Source organism: Puntigrus tetrazona, chromosome 9, assembly GCF_018831695.1.
Source record: "Puntigrus tetrazona isolate hp1 chromosome 9, ASM1883169v1, whole genome shotgun sequence".
Lineage (NCBI taxonomy): Eukaryota > Metazoa > Chordata > Actinopteri > Cypriniformes > Cyprinidae > Puntigrus > Puntigrus tetrazona.
In genome coordinates, this window is record NC_056707.1 from 10,531,455 (window position 1) to 10,558,623 (window position 27,169).

General features: G+C 36.6%; 1 protein-coding gene across 6 annotated transcripts; it reads right to left on the reverse strand.

The window, feature by feature from the left end:
- Nucleotides 1-198: 198 nt before the first annotated feature.
- Nucleotides 199-27,125, reverse strand: uggt2 (UDP-glucose glycoprotein glucosyltransferase 2). Of its 6 annotated transcripts, none has more exons than XM_043248809.1 (41): nucleotides 27,015-27,125; nucleotides 24,269-24,399; nucleotides 23,754-23,836; nucleotides 23,524-23,654; nucleotides 23,251-23,363; nucleotides 22,978-23,155; nucleotides 22,795-22,891; nucleotides 22,163-22,235; nucleotides 21,930-22,030; nucleotides 20,839-20,938; nucleotides 20,288-20,348; nucleotides 19,951-20,042; nucleotides 19,691-19,844; nucleotides 19,321-19,440; nucleotides 19,051-19,136; nucleotides 18,558-18,693; nucleotides 17,889-18,020; nucleotides 16,595-16,759; nucleotides 16,308-16,431; nucleotides 16,040-16,138; nucleotides 15,702-15,796; nucleotides 14,955-15,164; nucleotides 13,123-13,254; nucleotides 11,375-11,505; nucleotides 11,180-11,275; nucleotides 10,631-10,733; nucleotides 10,229-10,308; nucleotides 9,305-9,494; nucleotides 9,029-9,187; nucleotides 8,806-8,891; nucleotides 7,253-7,337; nucleotides 7,045-7,127; nucleotides 6,208-6,231; nucleotides 5,190-5,288; nucleotides 5,012-5,096; nucleotides 4,173-4,355; nucleotides 3,694-3,854; nucleotides 3,483-3,597; nucleotides 3,283-3,399; nucleotides 831-1,008; nucleotides 199-747 (listed from the first exon to the last, which is right to left on the reverse strand). In XM_043248809.1, the coding sequence occupies exons 2-41, from the start codon at nucleotides 24,388-24,390 to the stop codon at nucleotides 725-727; spliced, it is 4,602 nt and encodes a 1,533-aa protein (XP_043104744.1). In that variant the 5' UTR covers nucleotides 24,391-24,399; nucleotides 27,015-27,125; the 3' UTR covers nucleotides 199-724. The 6 variants fall into 6 exon arrangements, with proteins under 6 accessions (XP_043104744.1, XP_043104747.1, XP_043104742.1 ...); XM_043248812.1 differs by lacking the exon at nucleotides 27,015-27,125 and adding an exon at nucleotides 25,221-25,306 and having other exon boundaries at nucleotides 876-1,008; nucleotides 24,269-24,402; XM_043248807.1 differs by lacking the exon at nucleotides 27,015-27,125 and adding an exon at nucleotides 25,221-25,306 and having other exon boundaries at nucleotides 24,269-24,402.
- Between the last annotated feature and the right edge of the window lie 44 nt (nucleotides 27,126-27,169).

Below are 27,169 nucleotides of genomic sequence, written 5' to 3' on the forward strand. Positions count from 1 at the left end.
AATGTATACACAGTCAATGGTGTAATATAAATAAAACACGGAATGTAAAAGTCTGTCTCAATAACTGGGACACAGAGACAGTTTCAGGGAATAGATCCGCAGAGCTGACTGACAGCAGTGGATATGAGAATTTATTCTGGAAATGTGCTCTACATCTTGGAGAGCTCTGCTTGGTAGTGTTCAGACTTTCAACACAAGGCAATTTAAAAGTGAATTTATTAGTGAGATTTTTGATTTAAATCGACAATTTGCAGTCACATATCTTTCAATAACAAATACTGTTAAAATATGATGGCAGAATATGTACTGAAACGGTTACAAAAAGGCCATGTGAAATGAACTGTGAAACAGTATAAACATTTATAGTCTCTGAAGGAATGTACACGATATTGACATATTTGTCCCTCATAAATATACACCAGTGCAATTGTTATTTCATTAACTGGCCAAAAATTTCAGATAACACTGCAATAATTGTAATTTTTTTCACAACAATTGTTTATGAAAAAAAAAAAAGGTATTTATACAGTTTACATCTTGAAGTGCGAGAGGACTCACACTAAACCTTCAAACCGTTCAGTATCGCATATATAAAATATGTCATGAAGTCCTTTAAAATGTTTCCTTGTGTTTATTTCCTCATTGTTCCTGTTGTGGAAAACACCTCTGTCTGGTTGAACTCAAGATTCACAGTAAGATAGGTGCCAGCATGAGCACTCAAGTGCTAAAGTTCATCACGTCGAGTGCCTGTTAAAATACAGATCATGTTCATTAACTGCTTTATACACAGTGCAAGAAAAAACTTTTTTAGTGATGACTACATCTCACACCTGTGTGCTGTGGTGATGAAGATGATGATGATGATGAAGATCTACCCTTAGTAATTTTCTCCTTCTGCTCCTTCACCCGTTTGAGAAAATGCTTTATCTCATTGTCGTACTTGGACCATTCTGAAACAATCCTCACCGCTGCACTTAACTTGGGCTCTTTGGTCTTTGGGTTATTGCACTGCAATAAATCAACACAAAGAAAACAGTCAATTGTGCTGGCAAAACACTTCCTTCAACCTTTTCCATCAGTGCTCAGAGTGGCCTGATTTAATTTCCTGAGCACTTAAAGTGAAAACTGCCAATGCTGTTCATCTATAATAGAACTTATATCAACACTTTCATGAGCTCTGAGTCACAAAACCCATAATGGCACTCTGATTGTGCCGCTAGCACAGAAAGTTCATATTTGAGAATAGCCAAAAAAAAAATAAGGATACCACATCTGAGCTCAAACTGGTAACTACTGTAGACACATCAGTTGAGAATCAACAATTTCACTGTTTCCACATTGATAAGTAATGGTTCTTAAGCATCAAAATATTTATTTATTTATGATTTAATGCCATGCCAGCAACAATGGCTATATTCAATGGCTATATATGCTTTCAAAATTCAGATAGATAGATAGATAGATAGATAGATAGATAGATAGATAGATAGATAGGGCATTAAAAAAAACAGATTAAAACTAGCTTTTTTTTTTATTGTTTCACAATATTACAGTTTGTACTGTATTTAACATAAAAAGTCTTACCACCATCAAACTTATGCATGGTAGTGTAGATGAACTAAAGGGATTGAACTTTTTATTAGTAGTTTGCAATTTGACGTTTTTAAACAGCAAAACAACTGAGCACCATACAGAGGAGAAAATGTTATAATGGAACGCTAAAGCAATGATATTATAGGGTGACTGCAACCACAGGTTGGCCCAAAAATAAAAGAATAAAACAAACAGAAAATGACAATTGCTTCCATATAGTGTGTTTGAGTAAAAATATCCCCACACAGCACTGGAGTAAGACTTTCACGGCTAAACTTGGTATACATTAATGAGGTGCGACCGCTGGATGGAATGCGAAGGTCAGCACTCTTCTAAACCTGCGTCAGACCCGAGTCCAGCCTGCGCTGTGAGCTGCAGCCCTCACACCCATTTCCCTCACTGCCATCTCTAATGAGACGTTTCCCTCTCCACCTCCCAGGAGCAGCCGGCAGGGAGGAAGAGGGTGTAAATGAGACTACTATTTTTGTCACTCTCTGTATGTGCGTTAGTCATAGTGGGAATGAAGAAATCTGGGTATGATCAGACTGCAGGCATTTCAACCTGGTATCACTTCAAATACTGTCTTTTGTCAAATTAAACGAAGCAAATTGATTGCTACTGCGGAAATTATAAGCAGTGCTAAATACAATGTGTGTGATTAAGCTGGAGGATGTATTTAAACTCTAATGTTCATCCCCAACTCTGTACAATAAGGTCTCCTTATGTTTGGTAACTATATTAGTATGTTAACGTGAATTATTAGCTATTATACTTTCAGAGCATTTAATAATTTACAATTATTGTTTTTTTTATTTAAAAGTTATACAACAACCCCAGTAAAAAAGTAATATTTAAAATAAATGTATTTTAAATCTATTCGTATATTTAAATAACATATCGCTCGATACCAATGTTGCCAAATCTGCGATTTTCCTGTGGAATTGGACTACTATAACACTGTTGCTGTGGTTTGCGTTTCATGTCCATGAGCAACCACAATAACGTGACATTTAGCCCCTAAAATGCGACTTTTACCAGCAGAAAATTAGGCTAGTTCTGAGTAGCAATTGGGGGGTTTTGTTGTGAAAACCTGGCAACCCTTCTCGATACTTACCAATATGAAAATTGGAACTTTATTTGGAGCACTTTATATTAAGCCTAAGATGTGTATTAAAAGAGATCACCCAAAAATTAAAATCCTTTATATAATTACCTTCATGTCATTATCATTATCTTCGAAACACAAATTCAGATTTCAGACTCATCAAAATGAATGAAGGTTTTAAAGGTTTGGAGTGACATAAGGGGTGAGTAATTAATTACAGAATTTTCATTATTGGGATTGTATAATCTCTGCATAATGTCAATCTATAAATATAAGGTATTTAAAGTGTACTTGCAATAGTTCCACTTCAGCACAACCAAATATACTTCAATTTATGTTTAGTTGGACCTCAGCACTACTTCTGCACAATTAAAGGGCATCTACTACAAAATTAGTTGTTCCATTTTAGCACATAAACAAGCACATACATATGTAAAGATATCTGTAGCATACCATGTAATATTTGCAATAACATATACCAACAAAGATGAATAAAAGCTTTAAATACATATGTAATAGTTCATGTGCCATGGCATCTTCTCAGTAATATTAAAATACAGTGTAGTGTAGCGCAGCATACTAACCAGATCTATGGTCTTGGCGGTAGTTTTGGATTTGTCATCACACCAGGTTTCACACCACAGCCACTCTTGAGGTAAAGACTTGATGGCTACTTGATGGATCATGTTGTTGGGAAGGTCCTGTTAGCATCAAACCCCAGAGAACATTTAAGTTGCATTAAATTCTTCTTTAATGGTCAACATGTGTGATGTCAAGCACAAACCTGGTCCAAGTTGGACAGACTGTTGGGATCTTGGCTTAAGGCTTGATACTGCCCCCTGAGGCGGTCTCCAGCGGCGATCTTTCTGAATTTCTTTAAGTCCACCACATATAATGCACTGGAGATAAAGGGCAACATTTGTTAAATATTACATATATCACAATATCATTCAACAACCATATCAAAATGTTTTTTAAATGTTTTGCGGTATAACCTGATGTGGTATTTCCTGTGTCCAAGATGAGAAGCCCAGTAGCCAGTCTTCCAAAAACGATATCCTTCCATTTCTTTTCGGCTGTCGCAGAATGGTGTGTACCCATAGGGGGCGCCCTCTAGATCCAGATCTCTCAGCTCCTTCAAATCTGCCCTGACAATCTATGCACAAAGTATGCCGGGTTATGTTTTGCAATTAGAGGTATCACTATTTGCTAATGTGCTAACAGGATGAATTGTTGGAGAAGTGCCTGTGAATTCTCTTGGCTGCAAATACTTAAAAAATGGCTAACTGTAAGACATGTATTGTTAAATGCGATTAACAGGTTGGAAATGGATGCATATCAACATACGACTAAATCTGCTAAAAAGGTGAACAGAGAACACTGTACAGAGTACCGTTTCCCACAACGAAACAAGCCCTTATGTAGTATGGCTAAAGTGAAGTATAGATGTGAAGAGAAGCATTGTTCTTCTCACCTGATCAGCATCTACAAAGATGATCTTGTCCACAGCCAGTGGGAAAAGCACATCCAGGAAAAGGATCTTATAACCCCAGATGATACGTTGCTTTTCTGTCTGCTGGTGAAGCCAGCGAGGCCACTTATACTGGACCAGCTCATACTGGAAACCATAAGCCTTCGCCATGTGAGAGATGGTGTCCTGTACACACACAAGCACAAAGGAATAAACCACAGAGAATGACACTAAGATTATGACAAAGCATCAATTTAATCTTTAATGTTGGATCATCCCTTTAATAGCATGACTTCTGTTCTTCTCATGGTTTAATGTTTGGAAATGAATTCAAGACAGGCATGAATGTATTAGTATTGCAATTTTACAAATGTATTATGTTTATTTTTGTAATATTCTTACTATTACTTCATAAGAACATTGATATATGATCATAAAATGTTAGTCCAAATTGTATAGCCTTTACAAATAAACAAAACAAAATCATTTTAATTCACAATTGTAACGATCAGAAAACAGCCATTAGATTTTTACACAAATTGTGCAGCTCCTATATTAAAAGGTATATAATAAAATTATATAAAGTATATAAATAAAAAGTATGTCATATTAACATCATAAAAAATCTGATGCCATAAACTTTGTAAATTCAGTGAAAACTAACATTAAAAATGAATTTAAAAAAACACTTTGCACCCTGACTCTCAGAAATAACCTCTGCCAGTGAAATTGAAAATGTAATTTCAGCCAGCTCTTGCTATGTTTGTGTACAAAATTCTTCAGTCAGTCAGTGAACAGCCAGATGAGAGCCTAGAGCATGCTGGGAATGATAGCAATCTTACCTTGAATGAGGGGGAGAGGTAGTTTTTGAGGAACCAGAACTTGACAGGGGTTTTGGTGTGTTGAAGAACAGACAGCATCATTATTCTATTAGGGGAATAACGTGAAGTAGAAACACATGAGGAGTTAAAGATGACACTGACATTGCCGAGTTCATACGTTCATAAATAGTGGTCCTACCTCAGGAAGCGCTCATATAAATGTCCAGAGGCTACTGAGAAAATGTTGAGAATGTCTTTCTTCTTGTCATCTTCGTCCACACTCGGGCCACCGGCAAAGCTGCAAGACACCAAACAACACACACTTATCTCAACAATCTCAGCACAGCAACAGGGATACAGCTCTGCTAAAAATCGGTCATTATTTTCTGCATCATTTACCCCAGTCTTCACTATCGCATGATCATTGAAATCATATTGATTTGATGCTCAAGAACCCATTTTTTTATTTGTGAACTTGAAAACATTTGTGCCGCTTAATATTATTGTTCAAAACTGAGACACTTTTCTCAGGATTCTTTTAGACAGCAGTTTTAATAATCTTTTTGAAACAAATGAGGTAACAAAATATGAAACCACATGGAGTCATCAAGCAAATGATGCTAGACTTTTTTACTTGCCAATAACTTGTTGGTTTTGCCGACTCTGTTTGGAAACAGCACCATTCAATTTTACTTCATGTCGGCAAACCATACTGTATGTATGTTCTGAGGTGATTAAGAGATTTCTGAAGATCTCAACCTCCATCATTACCGCAAAACAAAACCAAGTGCCATCTGTAGCTTTCAGCAACCACCCTAGCCAAGATCTCACCTACTGCTGCCTCTGCACAGAAATTCATATTAGAGCATTTTTTTTAATACGAGTATCACACCTTTGGAACATTTCAGTCTCCTGTTTCCAAGCTACAAGCATACTTCCCAAGAAAAAAAAAAAAAAAAAAAAAGGTGGGATGAGGTTTGTTTAATAATGTGAAGTGGAGGTGATGTAACACTGCTGAGACAAGGCGGAATTTTGGATAAACCTGGCAAACTATTTCTAAATGTGAAGAACGATGTGTAAAAATCAAGCTGAGGGGAAACACGGTGAACAAGATAGATCACAGATTACTGACTGAAATTTTGCTGTGTCACTTACTGACGCAAGAAAAAGTGAATAAGTGGGAAAAAAAGTGAAAAAGTAGAGATCAAGTTCCCTACCTTTTCTCCAAAGAACTCCACACACTTCTCAAAGACAGCAATGAGCAAAGGAGACAGATCATAAAACGTAATAAACAGAGCTGTTCATTAAAATGCAAACCCTCTGCATTTTAATACGCAAATTATACACTACTCTTCAAAAGTCTGGGGCCAGTAAAAGTTTTTACACAAGAAAATAATACTTCAATTCAGAAACAAAAGTTACATTTATACTGTTATTTCAAATAAATGCGGTTCTTTTGAACCTTTTATTTGTCAGAGAATCCTGAAAATGTAACACAGTTTTCACAAGCATCATGTGACATCGAAGCCTGGAGTAACAGCTGACGAAATGAGCTTTTGCTATGAAATTGCAATTAGCTATGATAAATCACATTTTACATGTGTATTAAATACTTATTTTACACCAAATAATGTTTTGCAAGCATGTAGTTTTTACTGTATATAAGACATAAGAACATGTTTCTTTCAAAAAACATTTTTGTAAATTTTACAACCCCCAAACCTCTGAATGGCAGTTTATTTATTTATTTATTTACATAGAGACAAATAGTCATAGACAGGCCTAACCAGGATCTGCAGAACTTTTCTCACACCGGTTATAGAAATGTTTGCAGAACGATGATAAATGAGTCTGTTATCAAACTACCCGAAAACATATTTAAAAAAAAAAAAAAAAACAATTTCCTACTTTCTCTATGTAGACCCAACCATAGCAAAAAATCTTGCAATCTGTTTTTCTGTGATATTTTTGTGAAATTGAAGTGTTGTTCACCCTTCAGCTTTTTAAGAACAGATCTAAAAGATTATAATTAGTACTTCAAAAATCAGACTCACCTGGTTATGGAATCCCACAAGCCTTTGGATTCTGTTCCTTCGCTTAGAAGATCCTCATTGAGTTTGTCAGGCCTTTTCTGGACCTAATATTTGAACAGACGTTACTTTTTCATTGGTCACATCAGCTGGTTTTTTATATTGAAGCAAAGTCTGTGAATGCACGTTAGCATGATAGATTGTACATACTATAATAATGTTACAGACTTACTCTAACTTTGATGATCTTGCTGTGGAAGCTGTTGAGCACCACAATGACATCGCCAGCATCAACAGGAGAGTCTGTGCCATCATGCCTAAAACATACATAAACAACACTAAATGAACAATAAATGGTATATCTGCCCTTTCCGAATGAAATATCAATGCTTACAACTCCTAATTCAAATGCATTAAGATAAGTAACAAACAATGCAGAAGAAAGAACAAAAGAAGAAAAGAAAGAAGAAAAAAAACTACAAAACTACAAATTTAAAAGAACTAGAACTAGAACAAGGACAAGACAGAACATAAACAGAAAATAAACAATAACAAGGAAGAGATAAGCAGAAACGGAACAGTAAGAACAGGATAAACAAAAGAACAACAAGAAAAAGATAAACAGAAAAACAACAACATCAGCAAGCAGAAGATATAATAATGATTACAAGATATACAGGAGAAGAAGAAGAACAACAACAACATGATGAAGAAAAACAACAAAAAAGGGCAAGAACAAGAAGAGGAGGGACAGAAGAATAACAATCAGAACAACAAGGATGAAAACTGATGAAGAGGATGAAGAACAGTTAGTAATCATTTGAGGAATATCAGTAGAGTGCTGCCTTGCAATCACTGTCATTATCATCCGATTCCTCACCAATGACTCACAATTCAATACTGAATTTATTTTGAGCGTTCCTTTTGTCAAGTTGTCTCAAAAAGTTGCGATGACATGAAAGCATAATAAATGTCCAGTGATACAGGACACAGAGTGCCATTAGCTCCGGCATCATAAACGAAACCCTGGATCCATTAGGGTGCACTTCCTCAGAAAAGGATATCAGTGAATTGAACACTGACAAAACACTGCCTTTCCATTCATTTAACAGTCAGCAGTGTGTGTGTCTAAGAGATACTTCCTCTTTTCTCTCACACGCTCTCTTTCTCAGTTGGTTTTGTTTTGTGCCAGACCCCAGACTGTATGAATAATCACACTAGCAGCGTGAAAAATGACACTGCGCTCCAACGTTAACCTGCAAGAACGGGGTATAAATTTTACTGTCTTCTATAATTCTGGAAGAAACCACAACTGTGTTTCCTTAAAGACTGGCTAAAATGTGCACAATCAGAGGGAATGAAAATTGATGACGAGCATTTTAGAGAGTTTTCATGTGGATCGTTAGTTTGAGCTTAGCCGTTTCCTTTTGTCCTTTATTTTGGATGTTATCTGTATTCATCGTTCAGCCTATCAACAGCAGACCCAAGACGACAGGTGATAAAATTCATAACTTTAAAAGGACTTTAAATCATTGTGGAAACAAGATATGCCAAAATGTAACCTAACTTTCAAACGTTTAGGGTCAGTACGATTTTTTTTTATCCAGCAAGCTATAAACACGTTATATCCAGTAAGGATGCATTAACTTGATAAAAAGTGACAATAATATATAGCCTTGGTGAACATGAGATTTAAAAAAATAAAAAATCTTACAGACCATTAAACTTTTGAAGATTAGTATATGAATGTAAATCTGCAAAGAGCAAAAAAAAAAAAAAACTCACGCTTGTATCTGATAGATGTCCTCTGAACGGCCCTCACGCAGCCTTAGGATCCAGGCACCGGGGTTGGCTTTTAACTGGAAATAGCCCTGTGAAATGTGCTGGGTTAGCTTTTGATTTTGTGTTCCACAGAAGAACATCAGTCATACAGGTTTGGAAAGACATGAAGGTGATGAGAGACATCTCATGTTGGGTCCACGTAACTCGAAAGGGAGAATGAACTCACCAGGTTGGCCATGACAATGGTGTCATGTATGAGAGGTTCCTGTCTCATGCCCAGCGTGAACTGAAGCCCTCTGGGAGGCTGACCTGTGGACAGGTCAAAACAGTGGCCCTCCAACAGCAGATACTCAAGCTCATACTCTGCATTGACTACACCGCTGACCTGACAACACAGTAGGAGAAGATCCATCACACTGACACTAAACATGTAACAGTTTGTTAGTGAAACACAAACCAGACCCGGTAAATTTATAACTGCATTTACAGTCAGAATTCATACCTCCTGAAGGTGGATGTTATCTAGATCATATGGGCTCCTGACCGCCTCTACCATCCAGCTCTCTGGGGTGATCATATTAAAAGTGAGCAGAGGAGATTCTGGGATTTCAGTAAAGCGGGCCACAGGGCCAGGGGAAATGGAGTTGTTGCCGAAGAATGAAACATCCGGTTCCAAAACATATCGATAAAAGCTGCCAAAAAGGAAATGTAGCTATAATAAGTCAATATTATACACTAAACTGGTGGGAACAGCTAGAAATATTTTTTTTTAGCATTCTTCTCACTTCTTAAACTGACTTTTTTGAACATTTTCGAGGAATAAACTTAGTAAGGTTAGTTATAAACAAAAAATGACATATTTAAACTCTATATTTAAAATAAATGTATACATTTTGTCGTTGAACAAATAAGGTAAAAATAATTGCACATTACAAAATCTTGCATGCATGTCAACCTGACGTTTGGGACTTCCAAAACCAAAATATGAACATAACTCATAACTCATAATAGGGGCACTTTAATTAAAATAAATTCCTGCAGCATGAGAACAACAATTTCCTGGAGTTTCCTGGAAACAGTCTTAAACGCAGCTGCACCTTTTTCTATACCTCAGCTAAAGGATAGTCCACAGAAAAGATAAAATTCACAGATCAGTGGCTTCTAAACTATTAAATTAGTCTTTATATGTAATATGGAGATTATTCAAAAAAACTATGCCTTGTCCTGAAAACATGCAGATTCTGCATTCTGACTTCACACGAACCATTTTAACCACTAAACTCTGTTAAAAAAAACAATATAATAGCAGCAGAACAGTACTAGCTGCTATATGACTGTGTGTGTGTGTGTGTGTGTTTGTGTGCACGCACATGCATGTCCCCCGACCCCCTTCAGAGCTGAAGTTTAATTAAGCTTTTGCTCTCACCTCTTCAGGGGCATCTCAGACAGCTTGGCTCGACAGTTCATGAACACCTGCACTTTCATATTGACCACTTGACCAAGCACCTGCAGCACACACAGAGGAGAAGGCCAGGTTATTAACCACTCACACACTCACAAACAACAGGATTCAGGAGGGAAGGCTCTAGGTCACGCTCTATAGGACCGCATACAGATGAGCCAACCGCTCTCATTTCACGTTCTACATCTATATAAAAAAAATTCTTTAAGGACCATTAAAAAAAAATTAACCGAATAGGAAGTTGGACATTGAGAATGCTTTTGGAAGCCTCTGCAATAACAAAGCACACTGTCTTTCAGCTGAATCACAGCACAAACAAGCCCCGAGAAGCAGTAAGCACTTAGATGTGACCAAAGTCTTACGTACAACTAATAAAGGAGCCAACTTCTGTGCATCTCTGGTCAGAGGGTCCACGATGGCAACAACATCATAGGACACCTCATCTTCCCGCTGTGCCAGCTGAAGAACGCTGTTAAAAGACACATCTGGTCAGCTTGATTCATTGGTAGTGCTGCGTTAATGAGAAAAACTGAAGTAGAGGCTTTTAACATACTGATAACGCAAATGGACTACTTCAGTGTCACAAGGAGCTGTGAATATGCATAAATAATAAGAGGAGCTGATCATAGCCATGGAAACCCAGTTGGGTGGAAGAGGTTTATGTTTGAATATGCAGCTGACTCACTCTTTCATTGAGTGAGTTGTCTGACCAATAAGTGATTTAGATTTAGACCCATTTATGAACCGATTAAATAAAAAATAACCGACTCAAAGGACACAATTACAGCGCAGACATCATCACTGAGACACTTTTTATGCAACCATGTTATGCAATCACAAAAGCAGAAAAAGGGTATAGTGAAATGCATTGGGGTGAGAGTACTTTTTAAAAGATGGATAATCTTAATATTGCACCTGTGTTTGTCCTTCAAAAATTTGACGTCTTTTCTGGCCTCTCCTTTAGGTGATGCAGTGAGAAGAGCGTCTACTTTCATGATTAGATCACTGGCCCTGTAAAGAGAAATAACAGGTTTCTGGGGTCCACTCAAAAAACCCATTTTACATCTACAGTCGTATTGGTTTGGGATGACAAGCAAAAACATAGCATACTTTTGGGCATTCAAGTTCATCTGCTTGATCTTAGATTTAATCTTTTCTGCTGAAGTGCGAAGTGTGATCTTCTCTAGCAGATGGAAATCTTCCACATTAAACTCTTCTTCCTCATCCAGTAGGCTCAGGGTCTAGAGAAGACAATGATCTCATTGTTAGTCAGAAGGTATGTTCGAGGGAAGTCACAGGCTGAATTTCAGTCTGCATCAACCACCAGCACCACAGGTATCAGAGCATGTGAGCTTACCATTGTACAGAGGCTCAAACTTTCACACCTAGAACCCATAAAAAAAAACTCATATCCTACTGCGAGAGACAGCGATTTATATGCATGTCCATGGCAGAACATTTTTAGTGCTAATAAAAGTAAGGTTGACAAGGTTTTCATTTTTTGCTAATTTTTGCAAAACCAGTGTGCCTGTATTAGAAATTTCCTTTATCTAGCCCATGTTTCAAAATATTTTTGAAATCGCATAGATTAATATTTTTTTTTTATCAAGTGTACAGCTGTAGTTTTTTTGCATTTTGAAAAAAAATATTTCTGTGTTTTGTATATCTCTGTGTTGTGTTTGTTTATCCTTTCTTTTTGGAAGATAGAAGACACTTTAATTCTCCTTTGTAAATCATTTAAGGTATGAAGAGTCAACACTCTTCTAGATGAGCTCACAAAAATAGATGACTGGCAACTACTAAATGTTTAAGAACTACCTGACTTAATTGTGAATTAAAGCAGGAATGTGTTAATAAAGCATTTATTGGCTATTTGCAATTATTATCATGTGTCTAAATAATAATATGTATAAATGCACCATTTAATAGTTTTTTATTTATTTATTTGCACTTTCTAAATGGCCTTATGAACCACTGACAACTCCTAAATAACGTTTCTAAATAACGTAATACAATTCATTTCTAATAAAGTACGAAAATACAATTAATAAACATTATAGATATGCTCAAGAACAATAATGAACTATTAATGTTGGAACAATGCTTTATAATGCATTTACTAATGCTTTAAAAATGATTCATAGTGTGGCGTTATTCTAACAAATTTGATTGTAATAATGCAATCAAAAAAAAGTGTGCCTGTATTAGAAGTTTCTATTACTTTGCTCATATTTCAATATTTATTAATAGATAAACAGAATACATAAACAAACATATAAAACATTAAATGTTATTTAAATATATCCCAAATTAAAAAATAATAATTGAACATATATTTTAGTCCTGTTTTGTATTAATTATCTTATAATCCCAAAGAAAACAGCTGAAGTTATTCAACCATGGCTTTTTTAGAATGAAAACTAATTTTGAGGATCGCATCGGTGTGTTGGAGAATGATAGAACGTTGCTGCTGTTTCAGGCTGCAGCCCATTTTGTGCTTGTCTGTCAACAAAGACTTTGCTGAAAAAGCACAGCGTTATGACAGTTCGGTGGTTCCGTGTGACCTGTGACCCCTGCAGCAAAGGATGCTGAGTGGACGCTGGTGAATTAACGCCAGGCTTCATCTCTCTCCTCATCTCCTCACAGGTTAGGACAGGCCAAGCAAGCTTCTTAATACTGAGTCAACAAAATGAACGGCCCCATGTGAGGGACCAACTGGTGAGACCTTAGAATTCGAACTATTTATCATCCAGATCAGCGGCGTGTACCATAGGTCATTAGGTTATAAATGATTTCATAACTCCCATGGAAATTTTCTTTAGCTGTCTAAAAGAGGAGGGGTTGTTTGTGAATCTCACCCTGCCGTTGCTGACTACAGCTCTCTGTCCGGCTTTTAGCTTCAGAACTTCCTTACAGTACTTCTGCTGGCTGTGCAGAAAGTCCACCTCCATCGTGTTGAACTTCTTCTCAAAGGCATCATGGTCCATACCCTACAGGAGATCAAACACATATATAATACACATTTATATATATAACACATAATTAACCTTTACTGCCACTGAATAAGGAATAAGTATTTTTAGAATAATAATCTTTCTGAATAAATTTCACACTAAAGATTTAGGCGACGAAATCCTGTGTCACCTCAGGTTTGGACTGATTTGAAGTATAGTAAAAATGTGGAAAGAACAAATCGATCAGCTCATTAGTTTGTTTTTTTTGATTACACTGCAATGAGGAAATAGTCAGTCAATGACTTATTGACACCTAAATGGGGCACATTTGTGCAAGTGCAGTCATTAGGGTATTTTGAGAGGAGTCTAGACCTTTGAAAAATGTGTTTCCATTGGAGACTGTGTAGCGCTAATCAATCATTAAACATTTTCATTTATTAGCCTTGTAATGAAAAAATGGCTTCAGTGCCGATAACAAACCTCGGGTGTATGAGCTGTGCAGAGTCAGATTATTAGTGATTCCAGCATTTGGCCCTTATGAAAAGAAGCAAAATGCTAATATCAGCACAACACCTCTCCCTGCCATCCAATAATAGAGCCATTACAGGTCCTAGACACAAGCTCTCAGGGAACCTAGAATCACTCTCTCCAACCATTTTCAACTAATAAAACTCCTTTTATCTTACATGTTATGATGGAAATAAATAGAAGGAGCAGGACAACGAAATAACAAGACAGAAAAAAGCAAAAGAAAGCTCTCCATGTGTCTTACAGACCAATCAGATTTTCAGAGACTTGCAATACTCTGTCAACAAGACCCTAGATTTCAATTGTGGCTGTAGGAGGTACAGGGCAGCAATTCCCAGAAATGTTGTTTGTGTATAAGTCTGAGAAAATTACTTATGGCTGAGTGGTTTTGCTTTTGGATGTGGTGATGAGGTGAAGGGACACCGCGGAAAAGAAGAGAGGCACTGCTTGTGTCATTTCTTGGTGGAACCTATAAAAGTTGTATTTGATGTTGTGTTTTTGAAGACACAAGCCTTCCAGCTTTTGTAAAAAGCATTAAATGAAAGCTATACATGATGAAAGACAATGCATTACAAGGATATTAAATTCATTAAAAAGTGTTGAATCTACCTAAAAAAATAAGATCAATTTATATTACAAGTAATGATGCATAATATTTAAGATGAAATATTTTGTCTATATTAGTTTTTATATAATAAAACACTAATAATTAGATAACGTTGTTAAAAGTACTCCATTTACAGTATAAATCCATTTTTACACTGTACATTATAAGATTGTGATGTCTAAATTCATTCGTAGTACTTGCAACGATGTAGCAATTATAATATTCTTGGCTTTTTCAAAACTGACCAAAAGGTTAATATCAGTGCACCCCTAGTCACAGCGATATAAAATTGCTCTAAATCTGGTTATCAGTATAATCCTACAAGAATCTTGCAGCCTTAAACAGCCAACATGGAATTAACAATCTGTATTTCTGTAATGTACTTTCTGGTCTTTCAAATCAGACTGACAGGAGAAGACGACGATGGCACATTTCTAGCAACTTAGCTCAAGTGACATGAATAAAAATGGAAAAAGAAGAAGAAGAAAAAAAAAAACACAGTCAGGCTAGAAAAGAACAGGTGTGTTAAGATAAATCCAAGTCAAAATGCTCAACGCATAATTCCACATTACCCAGACACAGTATTTCACACTCCACTGACCTGTTTAAGTAAGTGCTTAATCTTGGTGCCTTGTTTGAGGAGCTCCACATTTTCTTCTTTGAGGAGTTTTAGGGTGAAGTCGAGCGAGTTCTTGTTGCTTTGTGTGAGGAGAGAAGCCCAGACGGCTCGGTACAGAGCACTGGTGTCCTCTGTGGGCTTTCCACTTGGGTTATTGATCACTCCGACGCGACAGTTAGAGCTGCCGGATTTCTGCAAACAAACACTGGATCAGAGACTCTCTCAAAAAAGGCGACCACAGCAAACAAGTAACATTAACCATGTGATTATGTGTGTTTCAAATTATTTGAGTCGGTCTACTTAAAATGAAATACTGATCATCATACAGAGATGTTGGGAGGAAGAACGGTGATATAAGTAAATGTTACTTGTAGGTTAAACAAAAAACAATACATAAGATTTAGGAGCTAACTGGATCAATATCTGTTTTCTTTACAATAATACTGCAGTTTTTAAAGTGGATAAACATTCAAACCTGGTTACATATTTAATCTACATTGTGTGTGTGTGTATATGTATCTGTATAGATGTATATCAGGGGCGTGATATATACATACATCTCAGTTGGATCATTAACTCTGGATTTCTTTCATTAACCAACACCAGAAGAATGCTTTCAAAGATGAATTGCTCTCAGATTAATTACTAAGATGCACGTGTGCCTCTGCTCTCTAAAGATGTGATTCCTGTGGATACAACTAATTGGAAATAAAAGCTGCAGTAGTTTACCATATGTTTCAAGGCATTCCGGAGCAACTGCCTCCCAGAGGACTGTTCAATATCTGCTACAATCCACAGAGTCACTCCGTATAACACCTCTTCTTCTACAATAAAAACGTTATTTAAGAATAATGCTTTTTAGAAAAACATAGTTTGGATAGGTTTTTAGCTAGTAAGAAGTGTTGTGATGTATTTGACATTTTTGAAAGTAACAAACAATGTAATGTTAATTATGATGTAATACTAGCAGCATTGAAAGTGCACCGTCAGACACTTGCTTCTAAAAACATTATAAAATATAAAACCCCTAACAAAATATAAATAGAAACAAAAAAGTCATGACTCACCATCTCTGGTGAAATACTTCATTCTCTTAGAGACAATTGCCGTTTTGTCTTTTGAGTCCAGGTATGAGAACATAGTTGTGTCATCCCAGTCATCAGCAACTATTTGTTCAATTATAACAGACATTAACATTGCAAAGGTATTGGCAGTGATATGTTGATGATAGTGATGTGACAGAATCATTGTGAAGGAGACTGCAGAGCGTGACTGTGACGGTGACAATGATACAGTGAGATGGCAGGTCAATATTGGTGATCATTAAAGGGCTACCTGGTGAGGAAGTGAAATCCAGATATCGCCTCTCAGAGCTCAGAATGAGAGGGTTGATACGGGGAACTACATTGGCCTGCTCCATGAGAAAGTCCACCACATCGACACTATCTGTGATCTGACCCTGGATATGACAGGAGATGCCTTAGAACTTGCTAACCAACCAGATTAAAGGATTACAGTCAATAAATTACATCATATATATATATATATATGTGTGTGACAAATTAATAACCAAACCAATAAGAAAGATTTGAAGAAACAAGATAAAAAGATATATAGCCTACCATAAAGACAGATCTTTGGAAGAAGTTGGTAGTTTCCATGATTTTTTGCAGAAGAACTGTCTCTAGCTCTTCTGGGTCCATCTCCTCACTACTGAGTGGAACACCATTGAATAGACCCACTGGTAAAGAACCTAAGCCGCTCTTTCTGTAAAACCCGCCTCCAGCCTGAAATAAAAACCCCACATCATGCTAAAAATTCATAAAGGGAGTGACATCTGTCCATGACTGCCTAGGCAGTGTTTCTCCTGCCCTGAAAGGTCAAGTTAATTTTATTTTCTCTGTAGCACCAGATCACAACAAAAGTCATTTAAAGTTTCCTTTCCTACAAAACAGGTCAATACCTTATTCTTTTATTAAAGAAACTAAATAGCCTTGTGTTATTTATCTTATTTACACTGCGACATCTCATTTCGGTGTGTCTACATTACATGGTCGTGCTCTCGGTATCGCATACAGCAGAGTTTCTCCAGCGGAGTGTGCACATGCATGTTGTGTTTCCATGTTTTATGAGGACTCTCCATAGGTGTAATGGTGTTTAGACTGTACAGACTGTATGTGTTACTGTTCTACACCAAACCTACCCATTATTGGAAACATTTTTAGATTTTTACAAAAATGTAATCCTGTATGTTTTATAAGCTTGTTTCTTCATGGGAACCTAAAAAATGTCACCACATGGTCAAAATTTACTGGTATTCCTATCCTTGTGGAGACATTTGGTCCCCATAACGTGATAAATACCAGGTGCACACACACCTAAAAATGTGTGCGCATACACAAGTGAGCAAACTGCCACTCTTATTTGTAAATATTAAGCCGCAAAAAGGCTATTTAGATATAAATGCCACGTATCTCTGTTAATGAATGGCACAGATGCACGGTTTTGTGTACTACTGTACTGAAGCTCGGGTGATGCTTCCGGTGATATTAACATCCGCCGTCTTTATGACATCTCCGAAGCTGCTTCATAAGCATCTTACTGTTCATTTGAGTAACACTATCCTCATATACAAACAGAAACGTAAATGTTTTCCAGGCAAGACGTCAAAACAAAACTTCAGTTTATTTCTTCAATGCTTTTAATTGTAAAGTTGAATCCCATTTAGTTAAGTGGTTTATATTTATCAATGCTATGAAAATCATTTTTAAGATGTACATTAATTATGAAGATGCAATGTGCACTGAAATTGTAATTCTCTGCACATTAAACTTGGGAATTTTAACAGGAAACGTACATACAGCAGTTTAAAGTTTTTGTCATTATAAAGCACATAACACTGTGTAATAGCATTACCTTTCTGTTGTCATCATAGCTTGAATCCACTCCAAGAATTCTGGCAGCATTTGCTTTTGGAAATTTCTTTTTCAGATATGCAGTTACTGTATCCACAGAGAGAGTCTCTCCAATTTCCACCCTGTTATATATCTGCATGCCACAAAAAAACCCCAAAACACTACACTTTAATGAACAAATTAGTACACTGGGCCTCATTTACTAAATGAACGTACTGCTTGACATTTCAGCTATTCATCATAAAACTAAAATGCAGTCATCCAAAACACTGTTTATTTTAAAAGTCCACTTGCTGTAAAATCAATTTTGGGTCTTGAAGTACAAGAACAATTGCATATGTAAAGGATTTTACACATTAGAACATGAGTGAAGTAAAGCCTTTTTTAGGCTACATATAATGTTAAGCAACCCATTTGTATCCTGTTTTTAATGACTGCCAATAGCCTAATTTGTGTTTTATTTTAGAGTTTAATATATTATTTTATAACTAGCTTAAATTTCAATTTAAAATATTTGTTGTAATAGGCTATAATGTTTATATTTACTAATAATTAATGTAACATTATTGTTACATACATTCGAATTTCACACCTAATGTGAAGGAGAAACCTAAAGTAACATTAAAGGCATGTGATTTAAAAGAGTCAGAGCAACCACAAAGACACTCACTGACACCATGGACGTAAAAGCCTGTGCTTCGTCATACTCCTCTGAGATGTAGTTTAACAGCCGAAAGAGAGCAACACCTGCATCCAAATACCCATCCACTTTATCATCTGCACTGACAACCAGCACAAACCCAATCCTACGACACACGGAAACATAAATGCACATCAAACCTGTCATAAAATCTGACCAACAATAAAATGATCAGTGGTGCTCATGGTAATAAAATTAGGTTTGTTAGTTGAATGTTAAGTAAGGTATAAAATCAGCTGCTTATAACACGATTACTCACTCAAAAAGATAAAAATGGAAATTGAATATTGATTTAAGTTGAAATTATATGCAAGAAACCATTAAATGAAATGAAAATAACTATGTAAGGAATTTTCTGTGACCATGGTCCGTCATTCAGTTTAGCACTCATTAATCAGGAACAATCAGAAACGCATTTCAGTACAAGTCCTTGAAACTGAAAAAATGTGTGGAGTGCACATACCTGAGTGGAATGTTATGTTTGTAAAATAGTTCTGCTAATTTCACCAACTCAATGCTCTCTTCTTGGACTGGGTCAAGAAACAGAACCTGTAAACAACAAATGAAACCATTTTTCAGTCTTTCACAAATTAGAATTAGACCGAATAAAGTCACACAAAATGGGTCTTCAGCAGTGCTAAAAAAGAGGGGCATCAGGGAATAAACATCCCTGTATGAACCTGCACACACAGCTAGATTTCAGCTTAGAATATAATCAGGCAAGGTGACTCACCAGGTTATAGAAGTTACGGCGTATTTGTCGAATAACTCCAGGAAATGTAGCTCTGAGGAGTTCCTGGACACTTGAGGGCCAGTGACGATACATGGAGTCCTTCTCAATATCATTAACCCACTAGACCATAACAGACATTTGTTACATTGTTAAAGCATCTATGTGATCAGTGAACGGCCATTTCATCTGCAGCTTGGCTTCCAGAAGTATTTTATCCATTGAACTTTTAATCATGGCATCTGATTCAAAGTTGATTCTTCGCATCCGAGAAGCTCATGGTAGGTCAGTCTTACAAGGTTCTATTATACCACATTCTCTATGTAGATTTAAAATATGGTATTTTACTACACTCAAATAATTAACGTCTTACCATAATGGATGAGTGGCGGATGTCCAGAGCGTAGCTGTCCTCTACAGTGGTTGATGAAGGCAAATGCAGAAACTTACTAACGCTGCTTCCTCTGATGCCAAGGTTATGAAGACCTTCGAGAATCGTAGCCTCGGTTCTGAGAATGTCCAGGATGCTACGGAGCGGTTAAGAATGGACATATGTACAGAATGGGTTTAACACACATAAAACATGTTGAGGAACATTAGTGGTGGTAAGAGGGTCTTGTGCTGGGATCATACCTGAAAGGGTTATGAATGTCCAAGTCAATGTGTATTCCATTAATAAACAGACTGGCATCTCCAGGTTGGATCCCCATCGACTCGCTCAACCTCTGAAATTTAAGGACCCTGTCAGCTACACCGTCACTTTATGGCCATCACATCATTCAGCATGGACATGATTTGCTGAAACATGATCTTTTTGTATTGGATTCCTCAAGGCACTCCAGAGTACTCATCAAAGTTAGAGAGGACATGTTTAATTTTCTAAAAATAAATCAGAAAAATCCTGGCCAACATGGCTGTACTTGAAACTTTTTTACAGTGCTCATCAGAAAAGTTGTTTATAAAACCTTACCTTTTGATTGTCTTCTATTTCTTTCCTCATGTCTTGGTTTACGGCCACTCTTGTCAGTGATCTGTGGGGACAGTAAAACATGTACAGTCAGTACCAGCTCTCGCCAACATCCCAGAACAGTCATAAAAACTCATTTTAATCTCAGAAAACCTGTTCCCTCTTAGACGCCATATCGGCTATGCTGACAAACTGTAAAGCACAGTAACTCTGACTCAGCAAATTGCGAACACCGCACATAAAGCTGTCTTGAGCAGCAGTGGAGGAAAGTCACAGTAACACATTAAAAATGACCTACACATAATGCATATGCATGCATTCTGTGCTGTTATACATGCAAAAATGCATAGTGGAATATTCTACAACAACTGTTACAGATCTTCCTGTTCTCAACATTTTTAATGTTTATTTTAAATGTTAGACTCAGCAAGAATGAACCTTTTAAAAAGGAATAATTTGTTCAATTCATTTTGATGCAGAGAGTTGTAACAAAGTTAATAATTTCTGTCTGGGATTTTCTCTGAGAAACCAAGACTGAATTTCAGACTTTTTACCTGGCTCTGCTTGGGAAATTTTGGCTGAGGTCTTGCATCAATTTGAGCGAATCAAACTTTGGCACAGTCATGATACGAGATGCTGCCTGGAAACTGAGGTCTATTGGAAAGACAGAAAAAGGCATTTCGAAATCTTTTTTTAAAAGAGCCAATAATTCATTAAAAATGCCTGAAATGCAAGAGTTAGTTAAAACTATTCACAATTAAAATATAAAATCTAAAAGTCTGTGATTAAATGAACAGCTGAATTCAACATTATCCTGATTTACTTGCACACAAACACAAGATAATTTTGAAGAATGGTTGTTGTCTTCTATGCAATAGAAGAGCTTTCAAGTCCCGTGATAAAAGGGCATCATAAAAAATGTCATAAAAGTATTTCAAACAACATAAAACAGTTTTTGTGATGAACATTATGAAACTGAAGTCACACATACAGCCCTAACTCTTCTTAATGCAATCATCTTAAATACAGCATCTTTGTTTTGCGAATGAATGATTGGTCTTGTTATTATAATAGGATACACTGTTTTAGTATGGAAAACAGCGACCAGTTTTGGAACAACATCAGGCTAAGAACAATGTTTTCATTTTTGGGTGAGGCAATTAATGAATGCATTTTTGATGAGTGAAAACATTATGATTGTGGATGCCATACAGCTTGATTTTTAAACTAGTCTAAAGAGTCTAGATGGACTTAGAAGTCTACAAAGTTATTGCAAATTCAAACGACTGTTTCAATAACCATCCTGATAACCATCATGAGAGTCCTTCATGTCAAGTTAAATAAATTGCTTCATTTATCTATCAGCACAAAACTAAAACGGCTCTTATTTAGCAACTTTGCTCCAGGTCTCGCAAAATTGAACTTGGCTGTGAACATGAGCATCTGTTCAGAAGTCTGAACAGGAATAGGACAGATCGCTGCAGCAAGCAAAGGGTACAAACTGCAACCTTTCCACTGCTTCCCAATTCATCAAGTGGACAGTTCTCTCCAGGAACCATATGGATTGCTTTAATCTCACTGGGTGACGCAGCACCGAGACCAGAACACCGTAAGAGTGGACCATCAATAACAACAGTCTGCCCACCTTGGAGCTCCCACACTTTGAGAGGAGTCATGTCATTGGTGCTCTCCAGTAGATGCTTCCTAAGCTCTCCAAGTTCATCCTGAAGCTCTGGGTGAGACTTTCTGGAGGTGAAAAAGGACACAGTGAAACATTGTTTAAGATACTGTAATGTGCAATATACGTTAATTTTTTATCTATTGTATGTATGAATATATGTAAACTGTATAATAAAGAAAAAACAATTGAGAGCTCACTTTAATTTGCCAAACAGAAATCCTTGGACTTCATCATTTTCATCCTCATTATCAGTGGAAACCGATTTGGATTCTGTAAACAAAGTCAGGTCATGTCAGTTTCAACTGATTTGTTTCAACATCATTAGCTACCTCATTTTATAGAAAACCAATAAGTAGTTTCTCTACTACTAATTTTGTAGTTTAACTACAATTCAAAATTTGGGGTTGGTACATTTTTGAAAGATGTCTTCTATTCTCAACATGGTTCGGTTTATTTCGTCCAATCAGAAATCATCTAATATTCTGATTTGGTGCTTAATAAACATTTAAATTTTTTTTAGTTGTTAACAACTGCGCTGGAGACTGTGATACATTTTTCAGGATTCTTTGAAGATAAAGAAATTTCAAAAGAAAAACATATACTGTATATGAAATGCAATTACTTTTTAACAATGCAAAGGACACTACTTTCCCTTTAGATTAATTAAAATGCTTCCATGCTAAATAAAAGTATATTCAAACTTTTGCAGAGTAGTGCAGTTTGTCAAGCTAAAACCGACTATAATAATAAAATTGTTATTGAGTTATTGAACCATTTATTACGTTGACATTTTTTGTTACACAAAAGGCACTTTGCGATTGTACGGTACCTTTAACTTGTGTGTCATCAACGGCTTTGTACTCTGTGCTTTTAATTGCCAGTTCAACACCGTATCCAGACAGCAACATCTTTTCACTTTTTGACTCCTGTGGTGAGAAATAAGCATGTGGGCAACAGGTATTTACTATAAGGCACAGACAAATCATTATAAAATTACATCGCTAATACTCACAGACAAAAAGTGTCGCAGCACATAGATGACTTTACCCTCCTGTGCCCGCTCTGACAGAACCTTATGAAAAGTATTAAACTCCTTTGTGCCGATTTCAGCATAAAGAACGGCTACAGGCAGGTCTGTCCCGTTGACTCCGGGGTACTGATGGTCAGACTTGTACAGGTAAGGTCTTGGCCTGCATAGGACACATAAAAGACCATAAAAGACCACTCAAAACCATATATCCACCCCAAATATTTTTGAATACAGTATACTGTTGTTTATTGTTACCTGCCTGCTGCGGTCTTCAAGAGCTTCTTCATATCCTTGGTGCTGCATGCATTTTGACCGTGAACAACCACAAAAGCAGCGCAGCCATCGGGAGGAGGTTCATCACTTGCTATCTATATATTGAAAAGAAATCGTTAACAATACGCCCATGGGGTAAACCACAGAGTAGCAAAAGCTTCGAGCTTTAAAAAAAAATTATACTGATGGTATGAATATAAGTGTCAAGCATTTGGTTTTATATAAAATCATTCTGACATACAGAAAAGGACTCACTTGTTGGAAAGCATGCACAGCCGGTGAATAGGCCCTGAGAGATAGAGACAGTTTCAACAGGCTGACCTGAAGATCTGTCAAGAACTGTCCAGCCTTCTTGATTATCAGGTTATAATATGACCGGACTGACTCTAAACACAGGGAAGTAAATATCTGAATTTATCCAATTCACATCTTACACACCACTCATCGAATTAGGAAACACAGCAAAAAATTAAAAGATTAATTACCTCCATTTTTGTAAACAGTTAACTCTTTTACAGTATCAACAAACTGCCAGAACTTCTCTTCACCATCTTCTCTGATGAACTCACTATGGAAAAAAAACATTTATAAAACAATACATACATCACACAAACATAAAACATAGTAATGAATACAAACAATAAAAAAGGGTTTTGCTATAATGAGATGACAGTGAAAGATCATTTTAGATATGGAATAAATTAAGTTTTCAAGGCAGCAAATTGAAATCTTATTCAAAAAGACTTATTAAACAAATTATTTGATAATTATTTCAACATTGTCTATAATTTCTCATTAACTGCATGAAAATGTGAACAGTTTGGTAACTAAAGAAACGGTAACTAGTTGAAGCAGCTAAAACATCTCATGTCCATTTTAACATTTAAAAAAAGGTTAATACATGTACAAATAAACGAATTGAATTAAGTCCTTTATATAAATATGAAGGATAGCCAGTGAAATACTGAACTACGGGAGAATAATAAGTACTCCAGCCCACCTTGTCTCCAGCAGGAGAGGGGTCATGGACCATTTAGCCTGAAGAGTGGCGACGACTCCTTTAGATGCAGAGTACACATGCTGGACCCTCAGCAAGACCAGCACAACAAAGACCACCCTCATGATCAGACACTGCTAAAAGACAACCTCAGTAACTAATAACGAACAAATATTTATATTCATTTGCATGCATTTATAAAATTGCCAAAAAAAACCTTTTATTGATGTTTTCATTTATTAGAGAACACGTGGACATTTTGTCATAAAAAGCTCCTACTGATTGTTTTATGCTTCAGAATTGCAATAATATTAAAATTATAGCCCGATTTTTACAAATAGATAGGCTGTAGAAACACAACATATTACTTTCAGATCATTGTCAATAAACAGCAGGCTTCCTTTATAACAACCGATCCCATATATCGACACGATACACTATAGGCCAAATGTTTGTAAAATCAAATATGTCTTATTCCAAGACAACAACATGACAATAAAAAGTATCGACAGAAAACCACTTCCATATTCACCTGATCAAAAGCTAGGGAATCTGATTTTTTTTTTTTTTAAATGAAAATGTTCGGTGTAGTATTTGTAAAACAAAGTAAGGCGACGTTAAACTGTCCAGCAAAACGCCACGTAGCTACAATGTAACGTTATGTGTCAATTAGCGGCTACATAATTATTACACGTTTTCTTTATTTTACAGACATTAGCGTCCCTGTCAAGCTATATACACTACATGCAAATCAGATGAAACAGACTACGGTTGTGATTGGCCATTCTTATGAATGAAGAAACAATAAGATGGGAAAGGGGATAAAAGGCATCCAGCACAAACCCTCAACCCCATCGGCATTTCTTTTCAGAAGCAACAACGATATATTATTCAACGGCAATAATCCGCGACCTGACCCTGTGATACAGAGTATGAATATGTTTTAATAACACACCTAAATCATCGGACGTTGAGCCGCTGTGTTACCCGGTTTCACAGGACGCCGCCATTGAGGGGTCCTGCATCTTTAATTCCCTGTTTCACAAACGGGAACGCGATACATTGTTTCCTCTTTAGTAAACAACTCCAACATTTTAATGATTTGTAGGCCAAGTATTTTAAATAAAGTTCAGCGTAGTAATGGCAGAGAAGTATATTTCAGCATTGACATATTTTGTAAGTTGTACGCCGGAGAACGTTGTTCAGGCATTTTCATGGACGACTAAGGCAATTGATGCAGTCGGAAAGTAACGGTGGAGCTCCAAGCATGTGGAGTTTATGTCAGTGGTATGAACAAACGGCGGGTTTATCCAAATTGATTCATTTGTAAAATATAAAATATCGAAATGGAACCAAAATATTGTACCCACAAACTACTCATCATATTTTTTTGTTAAAACAAACCACACATTTTCATCTATATGAGTTTTTGAGCTATAGATTTGCTATCAGTTTTGAGTGCATACCTAAAGGTGAAAGAGACATGTAGGCTATAGGTATTATATGTGTACATAGGTCTAGCTGAATTAATGAACGCATTTAATATTGTTAAAATTTATATATAAAAGAGATTGGGATTGATGTGTTAACATAATGCATATATCTCGATTTTAAGTCGTGTTTTTATTTTGATTCTAAGTTACTCCATAAGATACGAGTTAGAATTTAATACCAATAATAGGCTGCTACTTTAAGTTATTATATAATTAGAAAAATAAACCAGAGAATTTAGCGATTTGTCAAAGGGGCACTGCATAAGAAAAAAGCGAATAGCTATTGGCCGGATGAGACACATACGTATCTGCCATGAAAAAACACAAAGAAAAATAATGTTTTTCGACCACAAAACACCGCACAGGCATAGTTAATTTGACATTTGTGAAGTTTGCAAACATGTTTTTGCATGTAGCCAGGTTTATTTAAATAACCACCTATTCACTTATTAACAATGTATTTACTTTCTGCATTAAAGAAAAAAGGGACGAGTGATGTATAAAGAATGCCATAGCACGGGTGATTATTGGCAATGGCATTACAAAACTAAAATTAAGTATAAAACTTAGTCTGATAATAAATAGTCTCGGTCTGAAATATGACAGCACTAATCTACTAATATCTCACTTGGCAGGTGACAGCTGAGATGCACGAGCAGAGACGTTTATTACCTGGTACTAATAAACACAAAAATAAGTATAGTCTATGAAGTGCATAAAATTAGCAGAAAAAAAAGCATTTTAAACGAATTTCCAGAATGTACAATAAGCCATAAGGCTTCTCACCCAAACAGGATTGCCTCCAAATGACGTTAATATTCCCTTTACAGGATTTCCCACAAAGTGATATGGCACAAAGATTGCACAGAGCAAAGAACTGCGAAGAACATAATGGCATGCACACAGAGAATTCTCTCAGCAGTGGCGACACTTTATTGCTGAATATAGCGGAGCGCTGGACTGGGACCAGGTGCAGATGAAATTGTTTGCGTGCAACGAAAGAGCTCGCGCTATACCGTCTCATTGACATCATTCGCATCATCCCGCCGATGCGCGTCGCGAGATGGATGGAGAGCACGCTCTCATCGCGAGTGCGCGGAGATTCCGCAGACTAAAACAGAGCAACGAGGCAATTCAAAGCGTTTCATCTGAACGCGACGAGCAAACGTTGGCATTTTGAAGCCTTGCACTTTATTTTTACCACGATGTTCGGTTCTTAAACAGCCTTTGGTTACGCGTTTTGTTCGGTGACTTACACTTTGTTCGCAACTTTGCGAGAGAGCAAGTTTTTTTTCTTATGTGATGTCTTGGATGTCACACTTCTGCGCATCTTTTTTACCATATCAACATGTGGCATGGGTTTTTTGGGCTGGATCCCACGCGGACGTCCTGGAGGAAGACCTGGAGAGGA